Source organism: Pseudorca crassidens, chromosome 15 (genome assembly GCF_039906515.1).
Source record: "Pseudorca crassidens isolate mPseCra1 chromosome 15, mPseCra1.hap1, whole genome shotgun sequence".
Classification (NCBI taxonomy): domain Eukaryota; kingdom Metazoa; phylum Chordata; class Mammalia; order Artiodactyla; family Delphinidae; genus Pseudorca; species Pseudorca crassidens.
The window spans coordinates 26,460,377-26,473,617 of record NC_090310.1 but is presented as its reverse complement, the minus strand read 5'-3'; the positions used below and the strand labels follow the sequence as shown (position 1 = coordinate 26,473,617).

The following is a 13,241-nucleotide window of genomic DNA, read 5'->3' as shown; positions in this document are numbered from 1 at the left end:
TTCAGCTTACAAACTAGAAATAATTTCTCTAGCCCCTCCACCTCCCCACACCCACTCCACATATATGAACATGACACACATACATGTCTCTGTACTTAAAAAAGTAATCTAGAAATTATTTTACTAAACCACACTTCTGGATATTAACATGCTTTGTTTATTCATCTGATCTTCATTAAAATTGCTAGCAGCAAAGAGTATCAGGCACCAAAAGTTTAACAAAAACACAGGAGAGAAAAGTTTAAACTTAGATTTCTGTTTCTATTAAATTTTAAATTAGAATTATGAAAAGACTGGCATTAGTCATTTTAGCTTTGGAATACTATGATTTCATGGACATCAGTGTTCTGCAAGAGCACATTTTAAGACCCACTGACTGATAAGGGTGGGAGAACACGACTGTGTGTAGATTTAATTTTTCTGTCCTAGTTCCCACCCCAGACCTCAACTGGAACTACTAAAACATGGAAGATGAAACATCCATTTGAGTCTTCTTTCCTTCTCAAGTGTGTTATCTCAGAGTTAAAAAGAAGAGACAAGCAACAGCCACGGTAACTGACTCAAGTGGATAATTACAGCATAAACAGCCAGAGACAGGCTGAAGGAGACATTTTCAGAAAGTGCTCGTTACGCCCTATTTTCCCCTTAGAGTGAATTCTGAAAAAATAGCCTGGTTTTCTTCTTGACAAGTGGCTTCCCCACTCTGAGGACGCTAGGATCCACTGCCTGGCAGAGCAGTTTTCATGCTGCACTTTCCATGGAATCTTCAGGAATCACAGAGAAGGAGTGGCAAAGTGCATCCCTTGTATGATTCCATGTTAAAATGACCACTGAGACAGACAACTTTCTTTCAGCAAATTTAAGTCACATACCTCTTTTGGGGATACAAATCACCATTTCATTATCTTGTTGGGACAAGCAGATGGTTGTGTCTGGAATCTCTGATACGATATCAATCAACTCACAAACACCATATTCGGTGACATCCCAGTCCTTTGAGAAACACCTAGGTTTTAACCATGGAAATGGATGAAGAATGAGAAGTAGCATTTGCTAAAATAATTTATAAGTTTTCCAAAAGAATGCTAAATGGAGAAGTTAGATGATTATTTTAAATTTGGGAGAACAAGTGTTTTAAAATATTTGCTATCATTTTTAAAACAAACACCATATGCTAACACATATATATGGAGTCCAAAAAAAACTAATAATGGTCATGAAGAACCTAGGGGCAAGATGGGAAAAAAGACACAGACCTACTAGAGAATGGACTTGAGGATACGGGGAGGGGGAAGGGTAAGCTGGGACAAAGTGAGAGAGTGGCATGGACATATATACACTACCAAATGTAAAACAGATAGCTAGTGGGAAGCAGCCGCATAGCACAGGGAGATCAGCTCAGCGCTTTGTGACCACCTAGAGGGGTGGGATAGGGAGGGAGACAAAAATAAGGAGGAGATATGGGGATATATGTATATGTATAGCTGATTCACTTTGTCATAAAGCAGAAACTAAAAATAAAATAAAATTTGCTTTCATTTTTTTCCCTTCTCATCAACTCACCAATGATAAGCCTGCGTGAATTCTCTCACAATGACTTGTTTGCTGGCTTGGGATTTGAGTAGTTTTAGTAAATCCTGAGTAAAGCGCTTCACCTGGGCCCTGTGGGTAAGGGTCAGCAAGCGTTTGGAGCCCATTCCAAGAATCTGCAAACCAAACACTTTGGTTATTTATACTCATGAGACCCTGGCAGATTCTGACTTTCTTTTTGATGGTGCTCTCTCTCTCTCTCTCTCTGTTACCACTCTCAGAGAACAAATCCTTTTACGTATGATATCTGCATTTTGAAACACACAGACCAACAAAACGTAGGTGTCAGAATGAACAACTGCTCACGTGCCTGGGACCCTTTTTTCCTTGCACACTCTTTCCTAAATAGTCATGAATACAGAAATAAAAAGTATGTTATCAGCCTGGGCAACTAATTTTGTCTTTAAAAGACAGCTCAAGTTTTGCAGGCCATTTTTACAAGTGGGAAGCTATTATAACACCTTAAGTTAACAGGCAAAGACTCCTTAGGAAGCACTGTCAGGCTCCAGCCCAGTAACTGGTCTTGAACTCCTTCATAAGAAAGGTAAGCCCGCGTTACAGCAGCTCCTGTGTAACAGGGAACAATTCTGGAGAGGACTCTGCTAGGAGGAAGGAGGGCAGTCTATAGAGATGAGAAGGAAAGTACTCCTCAGTGCACTTAGGGAGTTCCTTTGGAAACTCACAGCTTTCTGAAAAACTGAGAAGCCACATCGTGTATAAAACATGTGTATAAAGGAAGTTTTTACAGGATGTTTGCTCTGAGCTGACTTCTTAGGGATTAAGTTACCAGCTACCCTGTTTCTTTGGTGGAGATAGCCAAAGCCACGGAGGAACATTTCCACTGTTAAACAAATAAGCTCTTAGCACTCCTTACCTGCAACACATGAGGCACTGCTTCTAACAATTCGATCAGCTTGGAATATCCATAGTCTGATACCCGGCATTGCTTTGCAAAATGATGGTGGTAAGATGGGATGAAATTACTAATCGGTATGACACAGGATGGCTGGCTCTTCAGTAAATCGATCACTTCTCTACTGAACTGGATCAGCTGGGGGTTACCCACAGGACTTTTAGAACGAAGAAGCCAAGGATCTAAATATGGGGGGAAAAAAAAGGAACAGGCACAAGAGATAAAGCATGACTGCAGCCGATGAAAGAAAAGTAACTAACCTTGCATTCCCATGCTTGAACTCAATAATGACCGAGCACACAAGACCAAACAGTCGCTTTACTTCTCAGCTGCTAAACCCAGGTCCTCTATAACCAACAGGCTAGCCCAACTTCTTTACAGGCTGGCAAATGCTTCCCCACTACTTCTCGAAGTCAAGTTGCCAAAGCAAAGCATGGTTCACCATAGTGTGAACTTAAAAGGGAAGTGCAGATACACAGGTAGTTTCCAGCTTATAAACTGGTTGTATGTCAAAGATCAATTTGTAACTTGGTCACTAACGTACTTTCCCATAGAAACAAAGTTATAAATGGTCATAATGCAGGTAGCCCAGAAGGGCCTAATTAACCCAGAGAGGGGCTGCAAATGTTGTCTAGGAAACTATGGAAAGCAGTGATGTAAAACTAGCATGAGATAAAACTAAGAAACAGGTTTTTGCAATTATCTTGAATGTTCATCTAATTAAGAAGTTTTAATTATTTTATTTATACAAGTGTAAATAATCAGATGGAAACCTTTGTAAGGGGATAGTGGGCTAATGACACAGGGGAAAGGAGGGAGCAGCATAACAAGACAGGATGGGGAGGGTGTAGGCCTGAGGGGAAAGGTAGGAAGAAGCTTTGGTACAAACAGAGCTCGCTTGTTATCCTTACCTTTCTTCCTACAGGGAAGGGCGAGGTGGGAGGAGAAGAGGATGAGGAGAAAAGGAGGAAGTGTTGGGGGCCAAAGAGAAGTGAGAGTAGATATGAAGGCAACAATTCACAGTGCTGTGCACAGGTAGCAGGATTAGACACCTGCAACTCAGGGGGTGCCAGAGCTCAGAAACTCATCCAAATCTCGGTTCAAATATCCCAGTCCCTTACATTTAGAGTTAATTCTATTTTCACATTGATCAAAGTCATAAATTTTGATCAAAATAAATTTCCAAAGTAAATACTCAGAGATATTTCCTTCAAATAGCTAAAACTATTTTTAAAGGGCAAGCCAAAAAACCTTTACAAAATTAGATAACTAGAGAGACTTGTAACTATGGAATTTGGATTTTAAATTTTTTAATAATTTATGCTGGTACTTTCCAAAAGTCTAGCTCTGCCAAACCTTTAGCACTCTGGAGTTTTTAAAAGATCAAAGGAGACACCCACAGTGTTTTATGACAGGCAAACAGTGCTGCTCTTTAAGAGAAAAGCCAACAGCCTGGACCAAATACCTGAAACCTACCTGTGTTTGGAGGCGGGGGCTTGTTGTGAATCCACTTAACTACTTTGATGCCATTCTGTGCAGTGGCGATGTTCACACCTGGCACGCAGGTGATGAGGTGTTCCAAGGGAACACCCCCTCCTCGGTTTTCCTGCACTACTTCTAGTTCACCAAACTCTGCGGCATAACAATCTGGAAAACTGAAGTTGGGGGAGAAACAGGTTAATTAAAATAATGGAAAAGCAAAGCACTTGCCAAACAGACGCCTGCCTTTATTTTAACACATCCATTAATAAATAATTTCTGTTAAGATGCCCATGATCTGGGTTTCAAAGTTAAATTAAGGTCCTAGAGAGGCAATCACTGTGGCATTTCTCTCTTTGATGCATTCTGATGGTATCAAAAATTCCTGGGCAATTTTCTAGCAGAGGGGGTTAAAAATAAGGCAACAGGGTTGCAAGTTCAACCTCCTCTAACATATCAGTTCGGTGGTTTTAAGGCAACTTGGTTCTGTGTTGGCCCCTCTATTAAGCCTACCACGTGGCCCATGGTGTGGCTGAAAGGACTTCTGAATACTTTTCTCCTACAAACGTTGAAATCTACAACTATTTGAGACCGTGCACTCTCTCGCAGTACTTGTGCAGAGCACTTCTAATAATCTTTTCTCTGTGGAGAAGAATCTGCCCTATTCATGCTGATGTTTCTAAAATTCAGCACAAACACAATTTCTTGTTGAAATATCGAGTGAATGGATCCCATTTCAGATACACTTCGACTACAAGTGGTACCTAAAAACGTCAGGCTGAAGCCTGGTACAGTGCGTGCTTGGGGAGAGGTGCAGGCAGGTGGCAGACTTTCTATAAAGAGGAGGACTAAGGTGTCACAATGGCTTTGACACGGTCACCTTAATAAAGGCACGGTGCCCTCGTGTGTCTGCAGAAGACTATGAACCTGGGGCGCGAACGTCTTCAGCGAGAGAATCACAAAAGGAATCTTGTAAGAGTCTGGATCAAATTCATGTTCACTGCCGAAAAGAGAACAAAACAGATGACATTTCTCAGTGGTCTAAGACGTTCCCAAGGTAATTCTAACAGATGCTCCACGACCTTTTACAAAAGGATTACTTCTCAAGGGAAACGGGCAATCTACCTGAAATCCTTATTGGGACAGTGCTGCCTGCAGACAGGCTCGTGATATTCTAACTCTTCAAATATAATTGGGCTGCAGTTTGTTGAGGAGCCGTCATGTGACTGGGAAGACCCCAAGGGGCTCTGGCGGGCCTGACTGCTGGGTAAGAGACACACCAGTCTGCCATTTCCTTGTTCACGGATTGCGACTGTGTCTGTTAGTTTATACAAATCTGACACATTCAACCTGTGTCCAAACCTAAAAGCAAGGAAAGAGAGAGATGCTGACTTAAAGAGAACGTTTTTCTTTGTACAGAAATTCCTGACCTGTTTAGATAAAGCTCTATAACCAAGAATGGTTCCCCTGTCTCTTTGAAAAGTAAAACTGGGATAATTCTACTATAAATTTATTCACCATCAAACCAGTGATGCTTGGCACTCCCTTCCAGTCATCCCTGGCCCATTGCCCATTACAGTGATTATATATATCATTTGGTACCTAGCCTCCGACCCCACAAGTCTCTGTAAATGCCTCACCTAATTTTCTGAGATGGAAAACTATCAGCCATGACCCATTTCACCTTGGCCTCCCCTTCACTTCCAAATCCCTCTGTAATACTTCTCACCATCTCTGCTCCTCTCCCCAGACGAGGTATACCCCTTTTCAGCTAACCCTATGCTTCAGCCCCCGACCTACACTAGACTGGACTCCCCAGTCACCACCCTGACTTGTGTCTTTCATACTTGGAGCTTAAAGGCACAGGATCTGAAGACAGATTTGAGTTCAAATTCTGACTCAACCTATGTGACCTTGGTCAAGTTATATAACCAATCTAGGCCTCAGTTTTCCCATCTGTAAAATGGGGTGACAATCCCTACCTCACAGGGCTGACGTGAGAATTAAATGTGGCATGTATGGAGACAGCTTAGCACAGAGTAAGTGCTCATTAAATGTTAGCTGCTCCAATGGTCTCTTCCCAGTGCCCTGCCTACACGCTCAGATCGCCCCATGACCAACACCAGTCTCAAATTCCAGCCCCCACCCCCTACACTGCCCCACTCCACTTATGTCCAGTCTTCTCTGTGCTTTCACTCAGTCTGGAGCTCTCGCGTCTTCCCTATAATGGAAACAGCTGGTCTCTCAGGAGTTGCCTCTGCTGTTTCACCATCCAGTCTGCCATCCCCTTCCCTCCAGGATTGTCTCCACAGGACTCTTCAGAGTTGGCTCTCAAGTCACCAGTGGCCTCCTCCTCCTCCACCCCAAACCTCACACCATGTTCTCAGGCCATCCACACCCTCCTGATAACACTCTGGCCTCTGGGTTCTCACCGGCTTCCTGTCCCTGGTTGCATTCCACCCAGTTCTGCCCTTTCTCTAGTTCTCCCTCTCCTCTAAGTTCATCTGCTCCCAGGTCTTTCAAGATCATCTTTAGGCAAATAACTGCCGTATCTTCAGAGCTGACTTCTTTACTGAGGGACTCCAAATGTGCAGAAGACCACCTGAACTCTCTGCCCAGATATTCCAATAGCCCCCTAAAACTCATATGCCCAAAGCCAAGATCAAAAACTCATTGTAGGGCTTCCCTGGTGGCACAGTGGTTAAGAATCCACCTGCCAATGCAAGGGACATGGGTTCGAGCCCTGGTCCAGGAAGATCCCACATGCCATGGAGCAACTAAGCCCGTGCGCCACAACTACTAAGCCTGCGCTCTAGAGTCCACATGCCACAACTACTGAAGCCCGCGCACCTAGAGCCCATGCTCTGCAACAAGGGCAGTCACCTCAATGAGAAGCCCGTGCACCGCAATGAAGAGTAGCCCCACTCACTGCAACTAGAGAAAGCCCTCGCACAGCAACGAAGACCCAACACAGCCAAAATTAAATAAATGAATTAAAAAAAAACGCACTGTAACTCCTAAACAAGCTTTCTTTATTTCTTCCCTATTTCCAGTTTAACCATACAAACTTCCTCCCTGTCACCTAGGGCAGAAAACTCAGAATCAAACTGACCTCTACTTTTTACCTTGCCTGCTACATAAAACTAGTTACTAAGTCCAATTTCACTGACATTTGAAACTTCTGTGGTGTCTAGTTCCCTCTGTTCCGACAGCGTCTACTCAGAGCCGGGACTGGTGCACACACTCCCCCGTGTCTCTCTCCCTTCCCCATTCACTCCAGCTCAAACACCACCACTGCCTGAAGTCTTCCCACCACCACACCTCTCCCCTCCCCTCCTTCCTCCGATACTTCAGTGGCTCCCACTATCCACGGGATAATGGCCAAGCTCCTGGTTCCTTCCACCCTCTGTAACCTCAAGGCCTTTTCTCCTTCCTACTCCTCCTTTGTAATGATAGTTTTCTTTGTTCTATACAATATATGGCGAGTGTCTTTTCCCTTCCAGACATAACAGCCCCAAAGACAAGGGCTGTCTTTCCAGCTCTGCACCCTCCACAGAGCCTTTCGTTCCACTAGTACTTGCTGAGCGTCTACTGAGCACTGGGCATTGAAGACATGGTGCTAGGTCAGACACAGTGCCTGCTGTCCTGGAGCTTACAGTCTAGAAGGTGCTTGAAAATGTTCACACAATGAATAACAAAACTCATCAGCCAAGTGGAAAAGATGAAAGTACAGCTTTGGGGACTGAGGTCTAAATTTGCTAAAAATGAAAGACGTTCTTCAAATGTGTGTTAAAACTGGAATTTCAATCTGAACACCACTGTCTTGGTCTTATTTCCTCTGCTAGTTCCTTAAGAGTTGCTACCAGTTTTATGCATGGAAGTCACCCATCAGTACTGGCTGGATCAATGAAAAAAGTAACCCTTACTTACTTTTTTTCATAAATATCTGTAAATTTAAAAAGAGGCAGACAACAGGCAGGAGCATCCTGAAGAATGGACATCGTTTCTGCACTGCAAGAAAAAAGTTTAGTCCATTAGAGAACAGACGACTTCCTCTCCGTTCCAAGTTGTATTTTAAAAACAGAGTTCATAAAATTGATTACCATCATGTGTATGCAAAATAAACATACCCATTTATATCTCAGTTGATCTTCCAGAAAAACTTAAAGAACGGACTTCAGGAACAAGGCAATTAAACAATATTTAGTCACATATACTGGGATTTTTATCAGACTCAAGCATAGGGCTTTGCACACCTGTTTATCAGAAAGACACTGACTACTCACTGAGACACTTTATTAATTCAGAGCAAAGGGCACAAGAGCTTGACTGTCTCCTGCCACAGCGCAGTTCTAACAGACAGATGGGCGAGGAATCCCCACAGTTGAAGATACACAACTGAATACACTGGTTAAGAGTGACTGGCTTTAAGCCATAGGATTATGGATGATTTTTTTGTCTCCTGCTTCTTTTATGTTTCTGAAATTTTAAAATTATATTTAATGAGTATTATCTTTATTCTAGGAAATTAAAAAATAACTTAAAATGATGGTGAAGTTTGACTTGTGTATGTTATGAAATGATCATCACAGTAAGTGAACGTCCATCATCTCATATAGACACAAAATAAAAGATTATTTTCCTTGTGATGAAAACTCTTAGGATTTACTCTCTTAACAACTTTCATACGTAACACACAGTAGTGTTCATTATATTAATCATGTTGTACATCACTCCCCTAGTGCTTAGTTATCTTATAACTGGAAGTTTGTACCTCTTGACTGCCTTCATCCAATTCCTCCTTCCCCCATACCCCACCTCTAGTAACCACAAATCTGATCTCTTTTTCTATGAGTCTGTTGGCTTGTTTTTTGAAGTATAATTGACCTATAAACAGTATGTTAGTTCCTGGTGCACAAATCATTATACTGTCTGTACACCTTAAACTTACAGGGTGCTGTGTGTCAAAAGCATATTATGAATAAAACCATCACTAGATTCCTAAGATTAGTCTAGTCGTAATGCAGACTTACGGGGCTGGGTGTCTATGTGACGTTAAAGATATATCTGCAAGTTGAGAGCTTACAGCTTTGTAGATCTACGTGTTATAGACAAATCCACCTTCTACTAAGATTGGAAGGTAATATTTCAGACTTTCTAGGCTTATAAACTTTTATTGTAGAGGCCTACTATTTTTAGAACCTGTTCTAGATATGTGGCATATTATTTTACTCCTAAGTGCCTGCCAAGTTTAAGCTGTACTTCATCTTTGATTAATGACTTGAACAAGGGTAAACTATTCTAGCTAGCTTATTTCTAACTTCTACCTTATTTCTAACTCTATCAAGGGAGAAAAAGCATTTATTGCATATGTGATCATCACAAGAGGGTTGGGAATGGGATAAAATCTATTTTTATTATTTCTAAAATTGTTTTTGGGCCAAAATGTTATTTCCTGAAATAAACGGCTTGTTTGTTCTTTACCTCAGTAAAGAGAGTGATTTATTAGCAGCTCCCGTGGCAAGTGAGACCAGGATCTTCTTGCTGCCAATCTTGTATCTGTGGAGGCTATTCACCGCACTGATTGCTTCTTGTAAGTTTTCCATCTGAACAACAGCTTTGAGCTGATAATCTGTGTGGGGGCTGAGCTCAACATTCTTCACCTGCAGCAGTAAAAAGGAAAACAGAATGCTGATCTACCCAGAACCCTGTCCTCTTAAAACTGAAGGTGACTCACTAGGCAACTGGTTTGTGGGCTTCAGTGCTGCCGTGAGGGAACCTGTCTGAACTGTGCACTTCCGCTGACCAGAACCTAAGTGAGCTAGGATAGGTGACCTTCAGGGATGTGATGTCAGCCTAGCCTGCCTTGTGCTCTGGCACACAATGCTCTCCAAGGCAGGCTTAGGGGCCAACACATGTAAGGAGTCTTTTGCATCTTCTCCAGACCCTGCCAAAACCTGGGGCATAGCCATCTTAAGTTTCAGTAAAAGGTGCATTTTTAGCAAATTGCACCTAAAAACTGAATCAGATACCGTAAGACATTAACAAAAACAGCCAATATCATTTTAGAACCCTATTTCCATATTTTAGCAGCCAGAGCTAACTAAAACCCATCAGTGTTTTATTTCCCGAAGAGCCACTGAAATCCCTGCCCATGACCACAAGTGCTTCTATGCCAGGCTTCTTGCTCTCTTGGGCTGTATCCTAAAAACAGAATACACAGCACCACCATGAGCAGGCCAGAGGAAAAAGGAAGGTGTTCAAACTCGTTGAGTGACACTTACACTCTGCCTGTAGTTACACGTGTTGAGTTAAGTGCACTCAACTTGAATGCCAGCAAGGGGTAAAACAAAGGCAAGAACAAGAGTGAAAAGGTTACCTTGCCGTGTCTAGAAAACGCTTCCTGCATGAGCTGCTGCAGCTCCTTCCGGGACAATCTGTAGTCTAGGTTGCTGATATGGATATCAGCACCATTTGCAAATGGGTCTGGGCAGTCGGCACCAACGCTCGAATTTGCAGCGTTGAAAGCAAGCGGGGATGCTCTGTTCAAGAGGTTTGGAGACATACTCCTGCTTAAAACATACATAGGTTATTTTTAAAAACTGTTATTCTATTTATTCAGCTTATGCCATTTAGATTTTGTTTGAAGCTATATAAAAACAGCTTCCCGCAATACAATTTGATTTTCAATTTTTTTTTTTATCTTAAACATGCACTGATTTAGACTCATTGTCAAAAATACGACCTGTTGACTACCTTATTAACAGCAAATAAATTACTCAATATCGGGCTTCCCTGGTGGCACAGTGGTTGAGAGTCCGCCTGCCAATGCAGGGGACACGGGTTCATGCCCCGGTCTGGGAAGATCCCACATGCCACGGAGCGGCTAGGCCCGTGAGCCATGGCCGCTGAGCCTGCGCGCCTGGAGCCTGTGCTCCGCAACGGGAGAGGCCACAGCAGTGAGAGGCCCCCGTACCACAAAAAAAAAAATACTCAATATCCTTTTATTGGATTATTTAAAGCTAACGGCAGAAATTACAGGCAGGCCTAATGAATTAGTTTTCCACTTTGTGCATTTATTCTTAGGACACTGAGCATTTCTTCTTAGGAAATTAGCTTGCAATATCCATGTAAATCATTTATCTCCCCCTGGCTCTGAAAAAGCCGTGTGTGTGTGTGTGTGTGTGTGTGTGTGTGTGTGTGTGTGTGTGTGTGTGTGTGTGTGTGTGTGTGTTGTGTGTGTGTGTGTGTTGTGTGTGTGTGTGTGTGTGTGTGTTTGGCTGTGCCATGTGGCTTACGAGATGTTAGTTCCCCGACCAGGGATCAAACCCGGGTCCTCAGCAATGAAAGCATGGAGTCCTAAGCACTGGACCGCCAGGGAATTCCCAATATATTTTTAAAATATAAAGACATTTTATTTGATTTATTTTTTGGCCGTGCCACACAGCATGTGGGATCTTAGTTACCTGACCAGGGACTGAACCCACGCCCCCTGCAGTGGAAGCGCAAATCTTAACCACCTGACCACCAGGGAAATCCCAAGCCAGATATTCTTGCTCATATATTGCGGCCCTTCTCCACGTAAGGAAGTCTTTTACGTGAGTTTGTACATGTCATTTGACAGGTCCAAAGTCATGTTCTATAGTGAGTCTTCACCAACTCAGAAGAACAAATACAATGCTAGAAGGAGCTCATGGGATGCATGAGCTCCTTCTGTTTTACAAGGTTCCAGAATTACTTGGAGTGAGTTTAGAAAGCTTAAATAAGGTCGGTGTTAAGGTTGTTTACAGAGACCCTCGTTCCTCAAACAGCTTCCTGTAATTACCCCACGAATAAGAATAACCAATGCGTGTCCGTTTGGGCCTCTTCCTCAGCATGAGGCCCATGATGAAGCCATGAGGACATGGTAAGAACATAATGTGCCTCCCATCATTGCCCAAGGACTCCAGGACAGGTTTCTCTCTCTGACCTCTGCTTACCAAGACTCCCACGTGGAGGAGGGAGAAACAGCAAGAATCACTGCCCCCAAATGTTAGCTATCGTTACCAGTGGAAAAGGGGACTGGTGGAGGAGGGGTGGAAGATTTCTCTTTCAAATATGCACTTGTGTATTGCTTGAATTCTGTTAAACAAACTATTTCATAACCCCTTCTACTGCACACAACCACTCCTTGGATCAAGAACCACTCACCGAGAAGACCAAGACTGAGGCGTGAGCAGAGGACCCACTTGCCTGGATGCGATCAACTTGCTAAAAGCAGACGGGTAACTCACTTGGAACAGAGTCTCCTCTTTATCTTTTTTATCTACAGGAGAACTGGTAACACTGCGGGTGCAGAGGTTCTCTTTTCTAGTGGAGGGAAACATTGCAGGGAAGAGGTCACTTATTTTCCTTCACATCATGACAAGCAGCTACAAGGGAGAATAACGGAACCTACTTCGGATTGGTTTTGTAAACAGATTCTGCCACCCCCGACGTTTTAGGTGTGGGCGCTGCAGCACTTGAATTTCTGTGAGGCGGTGCCACCGGCCTCAGGTGGCCTTGCTGGGGCTCACTGCTTCGAGTGCCAGTCTTCGACTCCATGCGGCATAGCTCCTTAAAACAGACAGAGCAAGGGAGTTTAACAGTTAAGCCCCCAGGATGTGTCAGACCTTGCACAGAAAACACTTGACTTTGAGTATCCTCGAAGCAAGTGAGCATATAAAACAGAGACCAAGAAAGCAAACCTACCATAAACTTCAGAAAGCAAGAGGTATCACAATTACCTGTAAACTTTTAACATTGGTATTTTTGGTAGCAGATCCAGAATTTGCCTGCGACCCTTTTCCAGGTGCGGCTTTGGCACTGGAAGATGGTTCACTTGTATCTTTGATGAGGCACAATTTTGGATTCTTAAGTTTTTTGGGAGACTTCGCTTTATCAGCAGTTGCGTTTGAACTCTTTGTTTCACAGAGTTCTCCACTTTTTGGAGTAAATGACACGATGATCCTATTACCAAAGACATCTTCATTTTCCATTCGCTTCAGAGCCCGTTCTGCACTATCTCGGTTTATGAAGCGGAGGATTGCGCTGCAGCCTGTGATATTTAGCACTTTCCCGCCACAATTATCGGACAGGCGTCTGAGCCTGTTGCTGATGCTCTTGCCATCTTTATTTGCTGGTAGGTTATAAACATAGAGTAGAGTCTGGCACTGTTGATACAGAGGAAAAGTGTTACAGTGGGTTGACTCGAGGGCACACATTCAATTACAAACAAGAA

At 43.1% G+C, this 13,241-nt stretch overlaps 1 protein-coding gene across 4 annotated transcripts in view; it reads right to left on the bottom strand.

The window, feature by feature from the left end:
• Nucleotides 1-13,241, bottom strand: part of MARF1 (meiosis regulator and mRNA stability factor 1) — a 40,434-nt gene that overhangs the window by 14,760 nt on the left and 12,433 nt on the right. For 2 of the 4 annotated variants that reach the window (XM_067706559.1, XM_067706562.1), the window contains exons 8-19: nt 12,748-13,173; nt 12,420-12,577; nt 12,173-12,331; nt 10,362-10,554; nt 9,467-9,645; nt 7,913-7,993; nt 5,108-5,344; nt 4,863-4,982; nt 3,980-4,158; nt 2,465-2,685; nt 1,564-1,706; nt 873-1,006 (exon numbers count right to left, since the gene is read on the bottom strand). In XM_067706559.1, the coding sequence (XP_067562660.1) occupies nt 873-1,006; nt 1,564-1,706; nt 2,465-2,685; nt 3,980-4,158; nt 4,863-4,982; nt 5,108-5,344; nt 7,913-7,993; nt 9,467-9,645; nt 10,362-10,554; nt 12,173-12,331; nt 12,420-12,577; nt 12,748-13,173 (2,230 nt within the window). The remainder of the gene's footprint in view (nt 1-872; nt 1,007-1,563; nt 1,707-2,464; nt 2,686-3,979; nt 4,159-4,862; nt 4,983-5,107; nt 5,345-7,912; nt 7,994-9,466; nt 9,646-10,361; nt 10,555-12,172; nt 12,332-12,419; nt 12,578-12,747; nt 13,174-13,241) is intronic. The other 2 variants (XM_067706560.1, XM_067706561.1) reach the window with 2 other exon arrangements.